Source organism: Solanum verrucosum, unplaced genomic scaffold (genome assembly GCF_900185275.1).
Source record: "Solanum verrucosum unplaced genomic scaffold, falcon-dt-bn FXZP01000259.1, whole genome shotgun sequence".
Classification (NCBI taxonomy): Eukaryota; Viridiplantae; Streptophyta; class Magnoliopsida; order Solanales; family Solanaceae; genus Solanum; species Solanum verrucosum.
In genome coordinates, this window is record NW_026019973.1 from 462,642 (window position 1) to 487,110 (window position 24,469).

Below are 24,469 nucleotides of genomic sequence, written 5' to 3' on the forward strand. Positions count from 1 at the left end.
GTGTTTCATGAAAGGACTTAGCACATTGAGATTGACTGTCACTTTGTCAGAGAAAAGATACTCTCAGGATATATTGTTATGAAATAAAAAAATTGTGAAGTCAAATGATCAACTTGTAGATATCTTCATTAAGTCCCTCACATGTCCTCGAATTAATTACTTCTGTAACAAGCTAGGTACATATAATTTGTTTGCACTAGCTTGAGGGGGAGTGTTAGAATAGAAATAAATATAAACATTCCTACTTAAATAGGAATAGGAATAGGAATCCTAGTTTAAAAAATGGATTCCAATGTAGTGTCAATAAATAGGGTATCAATGTAATAATTTAGATAAACAATTCAATAATATTTTTCTCACAAACATATTAAAAAAACTGGAGAAACCCGAATGATCAATGAGGCAGTTTGAGCATGTTGCTACCTTCTAAATAGACGTACAACAAGAATAACACTCTATTCTAAGTACATACATATGAAAAATTGACAATAATGTATCTGGGGTTAGTAGCAACCCAAGGCAAAAGCAAAAGTTAGTACTAAAAGAAGCTAGAATGCATACCAGTACTATCCTAGAATTGGTTGTATCAGGATTTGAAATGTTTACCTCTGAATGGAACTGCAAAGGATAACAACAAAGTTGTTTAGTTACATTTGGATGATTGCTAAGTTGTTTAGACACGGCCCTTAGAAGGCAAATGAAGGTGCAATTCAATGGCAAAGCAGCAAACATAAACCTGAAAAATGGATCATCACACTCGATCTCCTTGCACTGGTCTCCCAATCCGACTCCACGTTAAAAATTTGAAGGTTCTCTAGTCATGATTTAAAGATTTTCGGGAGATTAGAAGTCCCTAGCAAGATTCTAAAGGTAAAATTCACAACAAATCATTACTCATTACTCCACAAGTTAATTTAATATAAATTTAAAGCATTAATAAATAATAAAAACAAAAAAAATACTTTAAATAAATAAAATAAATCTTGTGTCACATTGGATCTCCGATATATATTGAAATGACATCCTCTATGATCATCGTGAGGCTATGATCTACTGTGAATGAAGGACCTTTAGACAACTTTAGCATGAATCTAAAAATAAAATTAAAAATTAATTTAAATCATAATAAATAATAAAAACATAAAAACATTTCAAAATAAATAACATAAATAAATCAATATTACACTGAGATCCCTAGTAAATGCTTAAACGATATCCTCTATGATCATTGTGGGGTTAGGGTCCGCAATGGAGGAAGGCTCGCAACCTTTTTAAGTTAAAATAAAATCAAATTACTTTCTAAGAAGTTGATTGAGTGTGTGAGATATTATCTTTAAAATTTGTATTAAATCAATTAAATTTATTGATTCTTCTTAGTAACAATAAATAAAGAATTAAGGGGTCGTTTGGTAAAGTGTATTAATAAAAATAATGTTTGCATTAGCTTTGTGTATTAGTAATACCTTGTTTGGTACCTTTTTCATGCTATGTATTATACACTCTATTGTATATTGAGGAGTGTATTACTAATATTATGGATTTCTAGGTATTAGTAATGCAAAGGAATTTAATACATGCATTAGACCATCTCCAATCCAACACCAAATATTATATTTAGTGTAAAATTTGGTGTTTTGAGCTCCAATCCACACCAATTTTTACACCAAATTTGGTGTGTGAATAGTGCTACACCAAATTTGGTGTAACCATAATTATGAAGGATACTTTTGTAAATAAATATTTTTATGCAATGCATATTTTTTAATATACCAAACCAAACAATGTATAAAAAATATTCTATGTATAACTAATGCAATCATAACTACTATAAGCATTACTAATGCAAACACTATTAATACATTTTATTTTGTATTATTTTTATACACTCTACCAAATGACTCCTAAGTACTTTACTATTTGTGGCTAGAAGTAAGCATTAATTCGTTAACATGCCTACTTCTAATCGAGGACATTTTTTTTTAATTTTGTTACATATTTAAATATTACGTAAAAAGTACTATAAATAAGATGTTAAAAGATATATAAAATTTTGGTTGACTATCAAAATTATATGAGTGCCACATAAATTGAAATATAAGAAAATAACATATATTATTTGAAATGACATAAAAAAAATTATAAATAAAATAATTAAAAAGTTTAAATGATTGTGATAGTTGTACTCCCTTTGTCTCAATGAATTTTGAAATTCAAACAAATCTATTTTAACAGTAAGTTTTTCATATATCTCTTACATATTTTAAATTGTCAATTATTGTGAAGTATAATATTTTTTACGTAATTTATAAATATATAAATTTTATTTTTAAAAAAAATTGAAATTTCACGAGTAAGGAAAAGAGTTACATAAATCGAAAAGAAGAGTATGAGCGGGATATAAATGGAGCCGGCTCTAGCAAGGCTCATGTAGTGATGTAACTGATGTAAGAAGAAGCGTTGATGGCATAGGGAGGACAGCAATAGTTGAGACGACTGGAATTTTGTGGACAATCTGTTACCGGTAAACCCTAATACTTTCCCCAAATGAAAAAGATGTGTTTTTGTATTTGTAAATTGGAGCTTTGTTTGGAAAAATCCCTTTTTCAATTGTTCTTACAACGTTTCCTTTCGATTTGGTGTTTGAAATTTCCTCAATACTTTTCTTTCAGTTAACTTTAGCATATCAGGAAACTTAAATAAGTAATATCTGTAGCAAAATGAGTGATTTTTTTTATGTCGGTGATGTCTGGGTCAGCTTTCGCTCATCTCGACTAATTCCACGGGATACATGCCCGCTCCCACCAGGAATAGGTATCAGATAACTCTGTCCGCCAAGGCTAGGACAGAAAACTTGATATTCTTATGTTGTAATAGTATTCGTGGTTGAAAGTTTTTAACACTCTTGTTCCAATTGTATATCAAGTGATTTAGCAATTTTTATTAAAAATAATGATTTATTTTTTGTTTGTTTTGAATTTTAGTCAAGTATCGAAATATTCAGAATATTTGGCATTGAAATGTTACCTCTTGCAATTCAGATTGTGATTAAGTTGTTCATCTGTCAAGAAGTAAAACAAAACATAAATTTGGTGTTCTGCGTCGGAAATTTGGGGAACGACTAATGAATAGCGGACAAAGAATCCTTGGTGGAGGGGTTCAGCATGTGTTGGACTATCTGAGGCGAATGCAAGCTGAAAGTCCAGCATTTTTCTATGCTGTTCAGGGTGATAATGGATCTTCTAATGGAAACATTTTTTGGGCCGATGCAACTGCCAGAATGAACTATCATTACTTTGGGGATAGTATCAAATTGGATACTTCCTGTCGAGCTAACGGATATAGGGTACCTTTCGCTACTTTCACTGGCTTAAATCATCATGCACAGCCTGTTCTTTTTGGATGTGCTTTGCTTTTTAATGAGTCTGAAGACTCACTTGTCTGGCTCCTCCAAACTTGGCTTCAAGCGATGTCTGGACAGACGCCTGTTTCCATCACAACTGACACTGATCATCTCATACAGATGGCTGTTGCTCATGTTCTGCCAGAAACACGCCATCGTCTTTGTAAATGGAGCATAATTCGAGAAACCAAGGAGAAGCTGACTCATGTATGTCAAACACATCCAACCTTTGAAACTGAATTTATGAAATGCGTTAATGGAAGTGAGACAATCGAGGAATTTGAATCTCAGTGGAAGTCATTCCTAGAAAGATATTACCTCACGGATAATGAATACCTTCAATCAATTTATAGTGCTTGCCGTCACTGGGTTCCTGTTTTCATGCGAGAGACATTTTTTGGGGATATTTTAAGTGATCAAGACAATGATGCCAAAAACACTTTCTTCAATGGGTATGTGGATGCTTCTACCTCTATTCAGTTGTTGATTAAACAATATGAAAAAGCTCTTACAATCTGGCACGAAAAGGAATTAAAGGCAGATCTTGACTCTACTAATACTACACCAGTTCTAAAGACGCCATCGCCTATGGAAAAACAAGCAGCTAATCTCTATACTAGGAAGGTTTTCATAAAATTTCAAGAGGAACTGGTTGAGACCCTTGCGAATCCTGCAACTAAAATTGATGAATCCGGAACAATCACAACATATCATGTTGCAAAATTTGGGGAAGAGCACAAGGCACACACAGTTAGGTTCAACACATTTGAGTTGACAGCTAACTGTAGCTGTCTATTGTTTGAATTTTCAGGTATAATTTGTAGACATGTGTTATCTGTGTTCAGAGCCAAAAATGTTCTTACGCTACCTTCCCAATACATTTTGAAACGTTGGACAATAAATGCCAAGACTGGCAGTGGAAGCACTGTAGAGGAATATCGTTTAGAGTTACCTAGCAATTCTCAAGAGTCTTTAACTATGCGTCAAAATAGTTTGCGACAGGAGGCAATTAAATTTGTAGAAGAAGGGGCAAAATCTATTCATCATTATAATGTCGCGGTGAATGCTCTGAAAGAGGCTGCAAAAAAAGTTGCTGCTGCAAAGAAGAAAAATGCTGATAAAACTCTGGTGAACAACTTAGTAAATGGATGCAATCAAGTAGTGGATGAAGGAGATATTGATCTAGCAGATTCAGGTCAATCCAAGGTGAGTTTTCATTAAGAGTTCCTCACTTTCTATGATCTGAATTTTGTCCATCTAATGACCTTTTATTTCTTTGCGAACAAACCTTTTACTATACAACCATGCTCATTCTATGTTTGACTTATTCCAGTCCAATTGGCTTTTAGTTTCAAACTGATACTGTAATATTATGAGATTTCAAGTCTCTCATACCTAGACCACCCATATTCTTGTCAAGAGTGGTAGTGCTCCATTTCGGTTGAATGCTTTTCTATACTTGTTGTGCCTTAAAAATCTCTATGTTGCTTATCCAGTTCCATTGAGACTTGTAGGGAAGAGGACACAAAGACATCATATTGCTGGGTAAGGCATCCAACACACTATTAATAAGGACCAATCTCCCACCCAATGATAAGTATTGTGTTTTCTAGTTATACAAATTTTTTATCTTCCCAAATAGAAGAAGAAGTTGATTCAGCGCCGAGCTATAACCCCAAATAAATAGGAGGCAAATAACTAATAGAACATCCAAGAAAGTTTACTGCAAGTAGCTAGATATAAGAGACGCCATTTACTGAAAAAAGTTGACTATGGAGAAATAAATGTGAAGTTTTGAGGTAGCTTCAAAAGCCAACAGGATAACCCTTAGGAAAAGAGTCTGCAAGATCTCGACATCACATAGAATCACTACATCATCTGTGAAGAAAATACGGTGGTGGATTCTATCAGACTCTGTACAAAGAGACAAAAAACTGGAGACAAGTTTTAAACATCACGGAGGTTCAAACAATCACAGTAGAGGAGCAAACATGGCTGTTACGAGATTTTGAGGAGGAAGAAGTTCTGGAAGGAATAAAACTGTGTGTTGTAGATAAAGCACCTAGACCAGATGGTTATACAATGGCCTTGTTCCATGCTTTCTGGGAAACTATCAAAGAAGATCTGATGCAGACCTTTCACAATTTCCATACTCAACAAAGGTTTGAGAAGAACTTTAATGCCACTTTTGTAGCCTTAATCCCAAAGAAGGTAGGAGCAAACGAGCTAAGGGATGTCAGACCTATTAGTCTGATCACAGGGGTCTACAAGCTCATAGCTAAGGTCTTGGCAGAGAGGTTGAAGAGGGTGATCAATAAGCTAGTAAACAAACACCAAATGGCCTATATCAAGGAAAGGCAAACCATGGATGTTTCTCTTCTAACTAGCGACTGCATTGATTCTGGAATTAGAGGAGGAACCCCGGGGTTGATGTGCAAGCTCGATATTGATAAAGCTTATGTTAAGGTTCCTCATCACCTTCTTAAGCCTACCCACTAACACTTTGGAGGGAATTTTATAGGAACTGCCTACAAGACTGATAGGCCTAAAGTCTCATACCTCCTTGATTGATGCCATCCATTTTAGGTAAGAGAGTAACAAAAGTAACATTAAAGCTCTGGAGAAAATGTTCCTGATGATGGAAGTAGTTCATGACATTTAGAAAATCCTGACAAATTATACTCCAACATTTTTGCTAGAAGCACATAGTAAGCCCGTCTGGCCTAGGGGCTTTGTACCCCTCACTCGTTAGTTCACTAAGATTTCTTCTTCCAAGAATGGTTGCATCAAAGCTGAATTGTCTTCATGAGAGATAACCAGATGACTCCTCATAAGACATTGATCTCATTGTTAATGGATTCTTAATCTGTGATAATAAATACATTAAGATTGAGAGAGGCTATCTGATTGCTTCTATGGTGGGCATTTACCATTTAAAAAAAAAAAAAAAGTATTGTTGTCCCTCTACTTCCACCAAATCCTTATAGAGTTTTCTGATTATCTCTCATGAAGACATGAGGGATTGTTGTCCCCCTTTGTCTTGATGACTTCTTTATAGACTCGAGGTCCATATGCAAACCAGCTCGTTGGATCAATTCAGAATCCAAGAGATTCCTATTTTCAGCAATGTTGTCAAACTGTAGACTATCCTCTAGAATAGGAGAGTCTCTCGACTCCAAAAAGGCTTTTCTATTGTAATTCCTGAAAAAAAAAAAAAGACTTCCTATTGTTACTAAATAGCATTATTATCAGGATAAAAAATCAGTTAGTGAACCTGCTATTTTATGTTTAGAATGGCAATTATTGGTTTAGATGTTCAAAATCTGGGTATAGAACACATTTTTTTAACTGAGGGAGTGCATCGCTTTTCAACTATGATTCACATTTAGGCATTAATCTTGAAGGATGTGTTGGAATTTTATTCAGTACCGAATATGATAGGACTTTTTTATTCAAAGAAGACCAACACAAAAGCTATCAGAAAAGTCCCAATAACCTAAGCTGCTGATATATAGTATCAGAATGACATCTATTTGTAAATTGAAAGAACTATATTGTAGGTACTATACTAATGAATAGGTATTGGTGGCACCAGTTGTACTGTAGTTAGCTCTTTCGCTTGAAATTTTTTGTACCCACCTTTATCATCCCTGTAGGCTGTTGGATTTTAATTTTTAACTTCCTATGTAGTCATTTACTCCATCTCAGCTTGTATCCACTGTTATATAAATTATATCCTATTCCCAAGTTAGAGCGCTCCAAGGTCAATCAGACATTTAGAATAACTGGCAGAAAAAAAAGAGTGACCGATGAAAATAGATATTCAAAGAAGAGCGCAGGACTTGTCATATAAGACTGACAAATTAGAATTATCACGTCAGACAAAGTTGCAAGTATCAGATAGGAATGAATTGAGAAAAGGTCAACTAAGATGGTTCGAACATGTTTGGTTCAAACTCCAACATAAACCTCCAAATGCACTAAAAGGGACACGTTACTAAAGCTTAATGACAAGAATAAGTTGTCTCATAGGCCTTCAGTCTCTCGAGTCAATGCAGACATAGCTAAGAATAAAACATGATGAGTGTAATTGATTGGCAATGAATACGACCTTTGTGGCAGAAAAACAAACAAACAGGATGAGTATAAATGATCCATATCGGTAAGGGTGGCAACGGAACCGGTAACGGAACTACCGGACCGGGACGTTCCGGAACCGGAACGGAACCGGGCACCACGGGCCGGAACCGAACCGGAACCGGGACGGACCGGAACCGGTAATTCCGGAAAAAAATACCCGAACCCGTCCCGGACCGGTAACGGACCGGTAACGGACCGGACCGGACCGGACCGGAAACCGGGTCCAACCGTTATAAATTATATTTTTTTATTAAAATTAAAAAATTAGGAATATTACACTTAAAAATTTATACTTTTAAAGTTTTAAATACAAACTTTCAAACTTTTAAAAGTATAAAAGTTTAAATTTCACAATTTAAAACTTTGAAAATTTAAATTCAAACTTTAAAACTATAAAAGTTTAAATTTCACCCTTTAAAAGTTTGAAAATTTAAATTCAAATTTCAAACTTTAAAACTATAAAAAGTTTAAATTTCACAATTCACACTTTAAAAGTTAGAAATTTTAAATTTGAATTATAAACTTTAAAACTATAAAATTATAAAAATTTAAATTTCACACTTTAAAGTTTAAATTTTAAAAGTTTGAAAATTTAAATTCAAACTTTAAAACTATAAAAGTTTAAATTTCACACTTTAAAAATTTGAAAATTTAAAACTTTAAAACTATAAAAGTTTAAATTTCACACATTAAAAGTTAAATTTAAACTTTTGAAGACAATAATAAAAAAAAATTAAGGCGAATAGCCTATACTTTTATTAATATTAATTAAATAGTACAAGTTGAGTTACAAAATATTAGTAGAGTATTAAAAAATCTAATCTACACAGCCACCTTCTAGGAAGGGTTCTGTTTGAATTAGACCTCGAATTATTATACTCATACTAATAGACATTTAAATTTAATAGTTCATGCTACCAAGGAAATCTTTTTTTAAATCATTTAACATTTCTCTAGTAACATGCTCTGGAATTGGTTGATTAGCTAGTTCTTCCATTGCATCAATGCCATCATCACTAAAATCTAGCATTATTTCATCAACGTCATTTTCAAATTTGGTCGGTAGAGGTGGACGACCATAACTCCTTCTCTCGCCATTAATCCAATCTCTAAATAGTACGGATATCTCCAAGCTATCTGCTGCTAATGAATATCTATGCTCTCCAATTTGAAATCTTGCTGCACTAAAAGCGCCTTCCGAAGCTACTGAAGATGCTTGAATAGCTAACACATCTCGAGCAACCGGTTGTAGTTTTGGAAATCCTTTGCCGCGATTGCTCCACCATTCTAGAAGATCAATAGTAGTAGGTTCTGTATTTTGATTAATATATGCATCAAAATCATTTCTATCATTATGAGAAAGTTCAATAATACAATCTATCATATCATCAATTTCATCTTCATTATTATATCTACTCCTAGAACTTTGAGGCTCTTCGTTATGTACTACATTCCTTATATTAGAATTATTATACAAGTCGTACAATTTTCTAGCTTCAATTTTTATACTATCTTTAACATCTTGACAACTAGGTGTTTCATCATCTTCACTATCAATACCCAAATTAAAATATATTTTATCAACCATTCGTGCTGCACCTTCATCTTTGTAATGTGGGTTTAACAAACAAGCAGTTAAATAAATTTGAGGAATAGGAATAAAATATTTTTTAAATTTTTCAATCATTTTCTTAACAGATTGTTCAAATCTTGGTTTATTTTTAAATTTATAAAATTTATTAGAAATAGCACAAATATTAGGTAAAACAGAGCAAATAGTTGGATAATAAAGTGCAGATATTTTTTTTGTAGTTAAATAAAAAACTTTTAAGAATTCTATAAGTTCTTTTATGTCATTCCAATCATTATCATCAAGTCTATATGTCATATTTGAATTATGAGCATTCCAAACCATTTGTAAAGGTTTCCTATATTCATAAGCAACTTCAAGCATTTCAAATAAAGAATTCCATCTTGTACACACTGATTTTGGAATTTTTCTAGGTGGAAGATTAAATTCACGACAACGATTTTCAAAATCTCTACGTCTAGACTTAACTTGACATTTAAAAATAAAATGACATGCAGTTTCAACTTTTGTGCAACCATCGTCATATATTGCTATACCATCTCTAACAATCAAATTATATATGTGTGCAGCACACCTAATATGAAAACCATCAATATAAATAGGGCAAAGAGACGGTTTTAGTATTTCAACAGCATTACTATTATTAGAAGCATTATCTAATGTGACACTACTTATTTTATCACAAATTCCATAGTTTTGCAAAACATCTATAATTGTTTGAGCTATATAACTACCGGTTTTATGCATTTCACAACATTTATAACCTAAAATTCTTTTTTGCAAAGTCCAATTTTCATCAATCCAATGCGCAGTAATTGTGAAATAATCATTACCATTTACACTATGGCCCATATCAGAAGTAATAGCTATTTTACAATTGTTATAATAAAATAAACAACGAAGATATTGAAAATGTTGAGCTTGATAATCAAAGATAGCCTTTTTAATTGTATTTCTAGTAAAACCTTTAAAATGTGGATTATACACAATTTGAATATAATGAATAAAACCGGGATTTTCAGCAAAACTAAATGGCAAACCCATAACAACAATCATTTTAGCTAATTCTTCAAGATCTTTTTCTCTACTATATGACCGTTGTATACTAGAACCAGAAACATTAGAAGGATTTAATTGTGTTTGGACCATATTAGAGCCATCTACTCCTACATTTTCAGGAAGGGTGGTACCATTTTTTTTAGCTTCGGCTACAGCTTTAGCATGCAAAAATTCATTTTTACAACATGACATTAAATGATTACTCAAATGTCCCGTCCCACCCTGTTTTCCTACAGTTTTATGATTCATTCTATGTTTACATTTATTACAAATAGCTTGTGTTTTATCTTCATTCTGAGTCATAAATTGCCACACAACTGATTTTTTAGCGCGTTCTACCTTAGTCCTAGGATGCACGGGGGGAATGGGAGCAGGACAACGAAAGGGAGCGGGAGCCGGGGAAGAGGGATTGGGAGGGGGACTAGTAGCCGACGGTGGCTCAGTTTCATCATCATCATATTCATCAACATTATTATCAAAACTATCAACATAATCATTAACATCATGTTCATCATCTTCAGGTAATTCCTCTTCAAAATTACCAAATCTTCTTTGTAAATGTTCATGATAAGGATCTAATCCACTATTACTATCAATATTAAAAACAGTTTCATCAACATGCGTATAATCATCCGTATTTATTCTTAATTGAGAAGTTTTTTTAGTTTTAGATTGAGAAGTACTACCGGTTTTTTTATTTTTCTTGGATTTTGAGCTAGATAAATTAGTGAACGAATTAACTATGGTTGTTTTACCCTTTTCAATAATGTTTTTTCCAAAATCCATATTCAAAATATAAAAAGTGAGCAAATTATATATAATACGAAAATGATTAGCAAAGTTTTAAACAAATAAACAACTAAATAAGTAGAGACTAGAGATTAATTACTCACAAAATAAATAATTAAATGTAAACAAATAAATAACTAAATGAAAAGTGAGTTGGAACGAATGTACCAAACGTCTACTTAAAAAAGTAGACGTGTATGACCGGAAGGCGAAAATTGAAAGTTGAATTTTGAAGCTCCAATTTCCAAAGTTCAAATTCGTAATTTTAACGAGAAGTCGAGAATAAGAGAATTTAGAGAGTAGAGACTAGAGAGTAGAGAGATTATAAGATATTTTTGTGAGTGAAAAGAATGAAAGATTAGGGGAATTTATAGTTAAAAAAAAGGTTGAAAATGTAGTTTTAAGAAGTTTGGGGTATTAAAAAAAGTTTGGGGGGTAGGGAGGTGTAAATGGGGGGTTATGGGGTGAAAGAGCCGTTGGTGGGGCCCAAAACCCGTTGCCCAACGGCTCTCAACGGCTATTTTTTAAATTTTCTGATTTAAAAAAAAAAAAAAAAAAAAAAGTTCCGAACCGGACCGGAACCGGACCGGACCGGGACGGAACCGGGACTAACCGGACCGGGACGGACCGGTAAAATCCCGGTTTCCGTCCCGTTACCCCTCCCGGACCGGAACAAGTCCGGAATTAACCGGCACTATCCGGAACCGAGACGGAACCGGTAACGGACCGGAACGGACCGGAACCGGAACCGGAACCTCCCGGTTCCGTTGCCACCCTTACATATCGGTGATACCAACTGGCTGGGATTAAGTGTTAATTGTTATTGGTACACTTGCATTAGGTCTAGGTTGGGGAAAGCGGAAGTTTAGAGAATTCCAGCTTTCTAGAGCCCATAGTTTACGGCAAATTACTTATACGTATTTGAATGAAGTGGGACGAATGAAGCAGAATTGATAGAGGATTCGTATCTCCTTCCCCAATTTGGGATTAAGGTGTAGTTGATTGCTAAGTTGCTCGGACTCAGGTCCGGGTGTTGGAAGGAAAGAAATTCACGGATTCTGTAAAGCAAATTTGAATCCGTAATTAGTATTAAGTACAAATGCACCTCCTTACTATTTTTTGGTGCAATTTAGATTTCTTGAGTTAATTGCACATTCAAAAGTGATATTGACCTGTAAATATCTTTAAAACACCTTCTGGTTGTGGACTTTTAATGCAAATATCTTTTACTTATAAAAAAACTATGCCTAAATTATGATTTCACCCTAGCTTTTGTGTTTTGATTTCAGAAATTTTTGTATCTGTCTCGAATTTTTCAATTGATTTTGGTCAAAGTACTCGAAATCGATTGACAATATTTGGTATAGATCCCACACCCACACCCATGTTGTGTCGATACGAGTGCGGCACCGAAAGTGAAGAGTTCGTGCAACTTAGGTTGGTTGATATGTTGAAGGGCACAGGTATTAAAGTGAGAGTTCAAGTTTTCGTAATGTTTAAATAGGAGTGAGTCATAAGGTGAGAGAAGCTTACCTTCAGAATAGTTTACACCACCTTTAATGCAGAAGTGGATGCAATGGTCCCTTTTTGAGGAACTTTTCTTCTCTTTGAGGAAATTGAATGCTATTATAAGACAACCAAAATTAGATTGTGAGATCTGAGAATTAAACTGGGAAAAGGGAGTAGTATTTTGTATATTGCATGGGTCATGAGGTCAAGTTCTTCTTGTCAACCATCTATATACCATATAAAATTCGTTTGAATTTAATGATAGCTCTGGACATTATGATAGTCCACTGATGGTCAGATTGATATTGGTATTATGAGCCAGAACATTTTCCCCTAAGTTCTATCATTTGTCTATGGTGTTTCAAGTTGGCCAATAAATACTATGTGATGCTGTCAATAAACCTTCCTTTCATCATCTTTTCTGAATCTATGGTTGTGAGAAACACTATATTGAACAACTGGGAAGGATCACTTGTTAGCATAAAAACGCTGTACTTTTTGTAGTCGCCTCCTCTATTATGTCTTTCTTCAGTATTTGGTTGCATCCAGGATTAGGAGAATTAAGATGAACTTCCACCAAGATGGGTGAAGAATTCTGGGAGAAACCATATACTTAGCCCAGATCGGTGAGGAAATTAATAATCCTCTCAATCGAGGATGCAACTCCCAAATACGGAAGAAATAAGGAACTGAAAATGCCTTCTTGAAAACTGTGGTAATGGAAATTCTGCAATCTAGGATCTAGAAAGCAAAATAATAAAGATGATTGTTATTAGAAATTAGAGTTCATGCTATGCATTAAAGGTTACCTATCTTCTTCAGTTATTGCTTTCTTCGAGTTCATGTTTACCCTTCTGAGTTAAAAAGTGTTTCACTTGATAAAAAATGCTAAATTCGATCATATCTGATATGGACAAACTACTTAGATGGACAGTGTCAGTTCTCAATGAAACCTTACTGCAAGAGATATTCGTCTGGATTATGGTGGTAGTTTTAGACTGCTACTGTAGTGGACTTACGAACCTCTGTTTCTTTCTTTTGGCAGGAAGAGAAGGAACAAAAGATCCGTGAATTGACTGCCGAGTTAGAGAGTATAAATCAACAATCGGAAGTTTATCGTGCCAATCTATTAGCAGTTTTGAAAGACATGGAGGAGGAGAAACTAAAGCTATCTGTGAAAGTGCAAAATGCACGGCTTAGCTTAAAAGAGTAAATCCTTTCATTCATTTTTCTTGTTTCAAATGCTTGTGAATTTAGTCCTCATTTATGAGAAGCATGAAGATGAAATATACATGGCCAGAATTCAGCTAGCATATTTTTCTTCACCTTCAGTAATGTTGGCGGATCTAGGATTTTCATTAAGGAGGGTTCGACACGATGAATTTTGAAGCCCTTCAACCACTTAATCAACCTTTAATCTTATGTTCTGGAGGTTCAAAATTATATATATATACTATTTTTTAAAATGTCTTATATATTGTGTGTTTTTTGCCGAGGGGGGTCGAGTGAACCCCCTCGCTACTACCCTCTAGATCCGCCAATGCTAATCATGTGTGCATTAAGCATAACATTGGAATTTCTTCTGCATTTCTAGCTATGTTGCTCAGACTCTTCAAAAATGTAATCTAATGTGTGTTGGATACTCCGAAAGTAGTATAGTGCATTTTGGAGAAGCCGATACGGGTGCGGCAACAATTTCGGAGAGTCCAAGTCCCTATTGGATCCTCTTCTGCTTCTACCAGCCATTCTTGCTTATGTCCATCACTTCTTGCAACCTTTTCCAAGATGAAAATTTGACAGTATCCATCCAATCTATTTCTTGTACATTGCTTTAATATCTGATTATGAGCTATGCAAAATCTACTCGGATAATTTTTCAATAGACTGAGCATTTAGAATCACTAATATCACACATTGAAAAATTATCAATCATGGGAGGAATAACTGAAAACAAAAAACTACATCTATCATTCTAATCATAATTAGTAAAGTTAAAGTGTTAAAAATATACTTAAATTACTATATTTTTTTGAGTTTCATACATCAACTATTGAGAGCGTGAGAAATACACCTAACATATCACTCATTAGTTTGAAAAACATATCTCAATGTTGATTGACATGAATTTTCGTTCATGTTTTCTTTTTGCTTACATGTGTTTTTAAAAGCGAATTGTCAATAGTACACCTAAATCATCCTTTTTTTGAGTTTCATACCCTAAATTATCATTCATAAATTTGAGAAACACACCTGAAATAATTACACTATCTTTTTTTAAAAAAAACTTGCCACGTGAAAAAAAAATACTCCCTCCGTCCAATAATAGTTGTCCACTATACTATTTTGGAATGTCCAACATTACTTATTCGCTTTATGAAATCAATGGACAATTTTACTCTTAGTTCATAATTTACCCTTATTATTAATTATATTTTCTTTATTACATTTTCATGACATTGTACTCTCTCCGTTCCTTTTTATATATTATCCTTACTATAAATAGTTGGTTCATAACACTTGTCATTTCATAAAATCAATGCATAAATTACAATATTCTTCTTATTATACCCTTGATAGTTAATTAGTCTTGAAAATAGATATTTGACCAACCTAGGAAAATTAATAAGTAATTAATGTTCATTGTAATTACTTCATACATTTGATTAATTAGAGCCCATTTAGATTGACTTAAAAAAAGTAGTTTTTAAGTTATAAATAAAAAGTCAAACTGAAATGACTTTTAAATCAAAAAATAAAAAGTAGGGGGAGACCTACTTTTGGTTTCTGACTTATTTTAAGTCATTTTTGACTTATTTTAAGTCATTTTTTACTTTGTCAAACACTTCGTAACTTATTTTAAGTCATTTTTGACTTATTTTAAGTTATTTTTTATATTTGTCAAACACTTTCAGAAGTCAAAAACTAACTTAAAAGGACATTTGACCGACTTTTAAGCCAATTCAAATGGGCTCTTACTCTCACCATTGCATTACTCTATAAAATCTGATTTTGAAAAAGAAATATCAACAAACAAATTAAAAAATAAAAGATGAATTTATTTATCATTTATTGAAAAGTTGACTTCAAAAAAACATTAAATAAGTGTAGAATTGTAAACTTTCTTAATTTTTTTAATGCAAGTGAAATCTAAAAAGGTGACATATAAAAAGGAACGGATGGAGTTTATTATATTTAAAGGGTAATATAGTAAAATTGTCCTTCTATTTATAGTTTCTTAAGTGCAAAATCAATAGTGGACAACTATTGTTGGACAGAGGAAGTACCACATGATAATACTTATTTGGCTTACTTTTAATAATTCATATTACATAAGATTACTAAGTATAAAAGAAGAAAAAATCATCTAACATCCGGAGTGTTTTTGGATCACAATCAATATAATAATGAAAGTTAACCAAAATTGTATCTAAAATCTTCAAAAAAAATCTACACTTCTCCTTAAACATTCACGTTATAAACTTCAAATTCCCATATATGAAAAGGGATAAAAATGAATATACATTTTTCTCATTTCCTCTCCAACAAATTTTTAAACTAATGTAATATCTTCTCAAATTTCTTCTTCATTTCAACCCTTCTTGAAAATGAACAACAACCCACTATCCACTATCCCTACCTCCACCATGAATTGTTTTCCACGTGATAATTCATGTGATGAAATTTGTTTCAAAAAAGAGAATGTAATACACGCATATGATACATATTTTTATTATGATCAAATAATACGGACAAATATTTTAAGTGAAATGTCCATCTAAGACAATGCATATGATGCATATTTTTATTAATATTAATATGCTAAAAACCAACAAAAAGCGATATGTTAGTAAAAAAGAATAGGGTTCAGAGGAGATTGAAGAGGTCACAAGTTACCACTACTATATAAGTGGTTGACAAATCAATCATAGGAGCTAAATTATATTAACTTTTAAGGATTTTGTGGTCTTTATAGACCACAAGAATAGTTTAGGTATCCAAAATTCACAGAGAATAAATTAAAATTGTCTCCAATTTTTAAATTTTGAATGGATAGCAGTTGAGATCTTAATCTAATTCATATAGGAAAAATCACCTCATATATACATTTAAGAGTCAATATTATAGGTTTTAAATCTACTTTTAAAAAATTCTTGCTTATAACAGTTTAATTACGGGTTATAACACATCACTAATTATTTATAAATTAATTAAATTTTACTTTATTAAATAAGTTATTTTTTATAATATTATATTATTATTAAATTATTTAAATAAAGAATACCCCATAATTATCTCTTACACAATTATAGGGATTTACATTGATTATTGTTCCTTTTTTACAGTTACAAGTCACACCCACCCCATCTAAATCCCTCACCCCATGTCAACTCCACGTTAAAAAAACCAGAAATTCATCTTTCATCTCTTTCATCCATACTCCATTGAAGCCCGTTTTTCAACATCTAAAAACTGATTAGGAGAAATATATTCTCCATACAATCAAAACAAAAGAGCAGATCTCTAAGTTGTAATTTTCAATAATTTTAGTATTTTGGAGAAACCCCGTTTGATAATTGTATTGCAAGAAAGTTTATTTTACCATTTTCATGGAGGTGAATTAGAGGTGTTTTGAGGTTGATCCTTTCTGGGTTTTGCTGATTTGAGTTCTTACTACGTGGGGAATGGTAAAAAATCGAATCTTTATTGATTTTGTTAATGTTTTTGGGAGATTTATGGCCATGTGTAGTGTAGATTGAAGTTTATTATAGGAGGTAAAGATATTCTTGAAACCTTATGTTGTTTGGACTCTTGGAAAGTACTGCTGAGTGTGTGTTGTCCTCCAAAAGTTAATTGGATTTTTTACTACATGGGATATGGTTAAATCAATTTAGTAGATTTTTTTGGTTAAAATTGTTATATTATGCATATTATTGGTATGAAAGCTGACTTAATATACGATTTATGAATATGGTATGAATTTTGTCTAATGTTGGCATGAATTGGTATAAAATTTGGTATAAAAATGGTATGATGTATTACTTATATTTGATGTGAAACTTGTTTAAATCTGGTATGAAGTTGGTACACAGTTTAGAGGAAATCTATTTTTTCAAATTATTCTCATTCTGTCTACTAAACTGGCATGAAACATGAATATTATTGATATGAAAGTTGACTTAATATACGATTTATGAATATGGTATGAAATGTGTTTTAACATTGGTATGAAATTGATTTATTGTTGGTATGAAAACTGACTTAAGTTGTGTATTATTTTTATCAAAAAATGGTGTGATATCAGTGGTCCAATTATGTGAATTGATGATTGTAGTTTGTTAAATCATCCATTTTTTTTTGTGTATAAATTATGACTAATGTTGGTATGAAATTGATATTTTCTTAAACACCTATTTTTTTTTTTAATAATAAGAAGGTTTTTTTTTCAATTTCTCCAACTAGGTTGATGGCAATGCGGAAAAACAAAGAATGATGATGGCGCGATCAATGAGAGTGAAGTAACTGGGACTGTTGCTAGCAAATTTGATGGATCCCGCATAGCAAAAGAACATTCTCCAGATACCGGCAATTATTCTACACCAAGACTACGGAGATCAAATTTGAGATAGTTGATTGCAGCTTAGACTCTTTAGCATTTCATGTCTTTTTAATTTTTGAACGATATATAATTGTTTTTTATACAGTTTTAAGTATTGAATGATATAGAATATGCATTGTTTTCTTCAAGTTAGTTATCAACTAAATATGAATTACAGATTGACTCTCATAATTTCAGGATACTAGTTATATACAGACTGCATATCAATTGGATACAAATTTATGGATATCAGTTATATACAAGCTACATAACAATTGGATACATAAACAGTTTAATTTTGATATTTAGTTGGAGATCAAAATGAACACCATATAATTGGTATCCAAACTGTATATAGTTGACATCCAATTATTCATACCAACATTTATTCAACATGAAGGATCTCATCTACCACCATCTTTAATTAATATAGATAAGCAGTTGTCCATCACAACAAAATCAAGATTTTTCAAACAAAAAAAACTTGATTTACTCGTCAGTGACAACAATTCTGGGGAAAAAAATGAAGAGAGAGTAACATAGAAGAAAATGGACAAAATCAGATTTTTTTAATTAATTTTAACATATTAGAGTGAATTAAGGAAACTAAATATTCCTAATTAGTTTGAATCTCCTAAATTTATGCTAATTAATAATTATCATCAATCAATTCAAATTTTATTAATACACCTATTTCCGTTTTTTTCTTTTTTTTTCTTCAAAATAGATTTATTTTCCTTTTTTATTTTTTTTCAAAATCAATTTTTTATCCTTTTTATTCTTTTCAAAACAGATTTTTACAATTAATTAAAAAATATTTTTTTATTTAATAAAATGTTACAACATGAAATTTTTTATTGTTACAACTTTAAAGTTTTATTCTACTACTATAACTTGAAAATATTAGTCTAATAAATGTCATATATGAAATTTTCACTCTAATATGACGTACGATAAATACAAATAATTTTAATATTTAATTGCATGATTGAAATAAATAAAAAAATATTTTATCTAGGTAGTTAGGTGTTATTTGAATAAAAGAATGTATACCAAATCATATTAAGGCTACCTAAATTGTTGTCCAATGTTGTACTCCATACTTAGCCAGGTGAAAATTAAAGATCAAGTCCACTTGCCTAGTCATATAAAGTCATTGTTTTTTTCATCATTTGGTGTTCAGAACTCATATTAGAGCTCTAACTAAATTTGAATCGCGTACTGTAGGACTTATTCAGGGTGACACTCCCAACATAATATTCTCCATATCCAAGGCTTGAACTCGAAACATCTGGTTAATGATGGAGCAATCCCACCACGACATTGTTTATTCCCAACAAAGCTGGAAAGTGATCATTTTGTGTAACAAATATATATATATATATATATATATATATATATATATATATATATATATATATATATATATATCCCTATTGCCTTTTTGTCAACTTATAATGAAAATGTTGCATTACCAACTGTGTTATTTAATTATTTTCATTTTCTGATACATATAAAAAGAGCAAAACTTGACAATATCAAGTTTGACATTGTCAACTCTCCAGCTTATTGCTTAGTAGTATGATTTATAGATTGATCAGATAAAATTATTAGTCTAGAAAAGTTTCTATATACATAAAATAAAGATGTAGAGTTCAGTAATTTTAGGAGGAATTTGAAGTGTTTTAGAGTTTTATAAATGAATGACCATTTAGGATGATCTCAAAGATTTTTCAAGATCAATCTAAAGAATAATATTGGACTTTTTGATCGTAGTCTTATAAAATTTAGGCGAAATGATCTAATGGACCCTTGTATTTGTATGAGTTTGTATTCTGAACCCTTTTACTTAACTCTTTAGCAACTGAACCCGTAAACCTATTGAAACTTGATATTTTAAACCATTTTTTTGACCTGTCATCCTATGTGGCATTTTTGTTCAAAGAGCATGTGATACACATATTTTAAGACCCTGAGGTCTTAAAAAAGATTGAAATGTCAAGTTTTGACCTAACTAAGAGTCATCTTCTTCCCCATTTATTCATTTACCATTGTTGGACAAAAAGAGAAGTTTTTTTGGGGCTTTTCTACTTATCTCCAAATTCTTTCTCCATTTTTTCATTGTTTCAGGTCCCTTCATCTTCTTCAAAGGACTCATTATTTCTTGAACAAATTCAGTTTTTACTACTCTACAAATAATTTCCACAAGTAACAAAGTTCTTTCATTGTTCCAAACAAATAAATGGACTTATCGATCTTATTCTTCAACAAGTATTCTGTTTCCTCCAAACTTAACATCACCGGAGCCATCAACCACACCAATTTCTGCAAATCTTCAAAACATAAAATCCTTTCTTGAATGAACGAATTATAAAAAGCTAAAAAATTAAAATTGATCCAAAATTACAAACATGGGATGAAAAAGAAAAAGAAACATGGAGGATGAGTGAATGAAGAGAATCTGAGGGTTGAGTAATTTGGACGAGAACTGATTATTTGTGAGATCTAGGGTTTTGGAGCGAGTATCGCAGCCGTTTGGGGCCATCACTGCTTTTTCCAAATCGAATGTGACACAGTCATCCTCTCCATCTTCGAGTGGTAGCTCCACCACCACGTTGCGGTGTACGGTTGATCTTGCTGGTACTGCATTTTACTGGTGAAAGCCTTTGGAATGAGACAAGAGAAAGAAGAGAAATCTGGAACAAAATTGAAAGAAGAGAAAAAGATTTTTCAAATAAAATTTTGGGGATTTAATTTAATTTTACCATTTTATTTCCTACGTGGTAGCTAAAAATTCGGTGGAATTTGACATGTAGGGGTTGTATTACACGCACTATCCACCATGTGAGTAAAAGGTTTAAAATACTAAATTTCAATGGGTTCAGTTGGTAAAGGATTAAGTAGAAGGGTCCATAATACAAACTCATACAACTACAAGGGTCCATCGGACCATTTCGCCTAAAATTTATCATAGATGACTTAATTTTTTAGTTTTTTTTACAGATGCAAAAAATAAATTACAATATAATTGCAATAATTGTAGTTTTAAATTTTTTATTTTTTCTCATTCACATTTTTTGTGTTTTATTTCTCATATTTTTACGCTAAAAATGAAAGAAAAATAAAAAATTCAAATAATGATAAGAGAATGGATCTATAAGGGAGATTTAAAATTTAAATTAGTCATCGAATCAAAGAAGTAAATAAATCATGTATGAGAAAGATCAAGTATACTCTAAACTCTGTTAGATGGATCATATATATCTATATATAATTTTTCAAAAATTAATAATCAAAAAATAAATTCAAAATCAATGTTTTTTCGTTTTCATTAGATGAAAAAGGTATATGTGAGTCACTTTTATAATGGTAATATATATGAGTAACTTTTATAACGAAGAATATATCATAAAATTGAGGGGTATATCATACAATTTTTCTATTACTCCCTACATCTATCTTTATTTGTCCAATATAGTAAAAATTGCTATCTAACTTTACTTATTCAGAAAAACTAAGAGATAATTATCAAATTTATGTCTATTTTACCTTTGCCCTTGCTATTAAATACTATTTATTTTTTAATATTTAAATAACTTATAATTAATAAAAATAATATAACAAAACTACTCATCTATTTGTGGAGTACTTCTTAAGAAATATATCAAATTAAACACAAATAAATAAAAACAAACGTGGGAGTATTTGTAGATAATAAAATTCGCGTTGAGAAAACAATAATCAAGAACGAAAAATTATGCAACAATCGTTTTATTATTTCAAGTGCGAGCATTACAATCTCTATAATTCCTCTGAATTCGCCTTTTCAAATATAACTCAAGGGTTCTTGAGCTTGATCTTGAACTTGGGATTTATCTCGATCTTGATCTCTATCTTGATCTTGATCTTGGATTTGGACTTGATCTTGAACTTTAACTTGATCTTGACTTGAACTTTATCTTGATCTTGACTTTCTAGTTGAATTCAAGGGCTTCGAGCTTGATCTTGAATCCGGCGGTCTTGATCTTGATCGTTCTTGAACTTGATCTTGACTTCCTCAAATCTTGAACTTTGAACACTTGAATTCTTGAATTCTCGAATTCTTGAACTTGTAGAGAAATTGCGGCTTTTGATCCACGAGTTTTCTCTAGCTTCTTGTTCATTCTTGGTCCTCTTTTCTGAATTATGAGGACTCCTATTTATAGTTTTAAAATAGAGGAGTTGTGATTGGAAGAGGACTCTTTTCACCCAATCAGATTTAAGTGACGTGTCATATGGGCTTTATGGAGCGGGCTTTAATTAAATCTATATTTATTAGATTTAAATAATTAACTCAATTATATTAATCCATAATATTTATTTGGACTAATATATTCATAAATTTAATATAATCCAAATTATTTTATAAATTTATATTTAATAAATTTTAAATGACTACAAATGCCCCCTTCTTCAAGTCTTGTCAAAATAATTTATCTTTCAAAGACTAGGCTTGAAGAATTTGAAGACTTGAACTTGATCTTGAAGGATTTGAAGACTTCAACTTGCAGGCATAAAGATTTGAAGACTTCAACTTGCAGACTTGAAGAATTTGAAGACTTCAACTTGCAGACTTGGAGAATTTGAAGAATTCAACTTGCATGCTTGAAGAAATTAAAGGCTTGAACTTACAGACTTGAAGAATTTGAAAACTTCAACTTGTAGACTTGACAAATTTGAAGACTTTAACTTGCAGAGTTGGAAGATTTGAATACTTCAACTTGTAGGCTTAAAGAATTTGAAGACTTCAACTTGCAAACTTGAAGAATTTGAAAACTTCAACTTGCAGACTTGAAGAATTTGAAAACTTCAATTTGAAACAACTTTTATTCATAGGGGTTTGCCCCCATTGAGTCACCACCATTTGGTGCAAGTTTGGAGTTTTATGAAAGATTACTCATAGCTTTAACTTTTATGTGACATTTGGTTTTTTGATACTCATGCAGCTGAACTTAGAATATGATTCTAAGTGCCTATGTACCTCAATGAAGAGGATCAAGTCACAATGTAGTTCTGGGAGAGTGAATGATTTAGGATGTGCCGTACACAACTTATACTCTCGCGGGCTAGGAGTGACATGTAGTTTAGGCTCGTACCTTAAGAAGCATTTTAACTTGGAGATTTAGTTCAAATTTGAAAAGCTTTATGACATACAGTTTAAGCTCATGTTTCAAGGAGTATTTCAACTTGAAGATTTAACTCAAATTTAAATAGCTTTGTGACATACAGTTTAAACTCGTGTTTCAAGGAGTATTTCAACTTGAAGATTTAACTCAAACTTGAATAGCTTTGTGACATACATTTTAAACTTGTGTTTCAAGGAGCATTTCAACTTAAAGATTTAACTCACATTTTAGGAGCTTTATGACATATAGTTTAAGCTTGTGTCTCAAGGAGCATTTTAACTTGAAGATTTAGCTCAAATTTAAAGAGTTTTATGATATACAGTTTAGACTCGTGGCTCAAGAAGCATTTTAATTTGAAGATTTAACTCAAATTAGAAGAGCTTTGAGACATACAGTTTATGCTCGTGCGTCTAGGAGCATTATAGCTTGCAGTTTAGGCTCATCGCAACATTGTAACTTACTGTTTAGGCTCATGCGATTTAAGGAGCGTTGTAACTTGCAGTTTAACCTCGTGAGTTAAGGAGCGTTGTATTTGCAATTTAACCTCATGCGTTAAGGAGCGTTTAAATATACATTGACTCTTCAAAGTCATCTTCATATGCAGACTTGACCCCACTTTGGAGTTCTTCTATATCTTCATCTTCATGAGGTCCATAAACAGAAGATTGTTGATCTTCTCTTAAAGTCATGTTTAATTCCATGTCATGTGCACGAGTTGCCAACTCTTCAAATGTATTTGGCTTTAATCCTTGCAAAATATAGTGAAGACTCCAATTCATGCCTTATATGCACATTTCAATGCTAGAAGTTTCATTAAGACGGTCTTTGCAGTTGAGGCTCAGACTTCTCCAGCAATTGATAAAGTCAACAACTAGCTCATCTTCACCTTAACGAGCCTTTGTAAGTTCAATCATACTAACGACACGTCTCGTGCTATAGAAACGATTGAGTAACTCTTGCTCTAACCGCTCCCAACAATCTATAGAATTAGGTTCGAGATCTGTGTACCAATCAAAGGCATTTTCTTTAAGAGATCGAATGAACTCTTTAACAAGATAATCACCATACATCCCGACATCATTGCAAGTCTCGATAAAGTGCGCTATATGTTGCTTGGGATTTCCTTTGCCATCAAATTGTTGAAGCTTATGAGGTTGATAGCCCTTAGGCATTTTCAAGTTATCAATCCTTTGTATATGGCTTTGCATATGTGGGAGAAA

At 32.0% G+C, this 24,469-nt stretch overlaps 1 protein-coding gene across 1 annotated transcript; it reads left to right on the forward strand.

Annotated features, from left to right (window-relative positions):
* Positions 1–3,038: 3,038 nt before the first annotated feature.
* On the forward strand, positions 3,039–14,102 carry LOC125817245 (protein FAR1-RELATED SEQUENCE 9). The gene is made up of 2 exons (XM_049496789.1): positions 3,039–4,606; positions 13,534–14,102. Exons 1-2 carry the CDS (start codon positions 3,122–3,124, stop codon positions 13,699–13,701), a joined length of 1,653 nt encoding a protein of 550 aa, XP_049352746.1. The 5' UTR covers positions 3,039–3,121; the 3' UTR covers positions 13,702–14,102.
* The last annotated feature ends 10,367 nt before the right edge of the window (positions 14,103–24,469 follow it).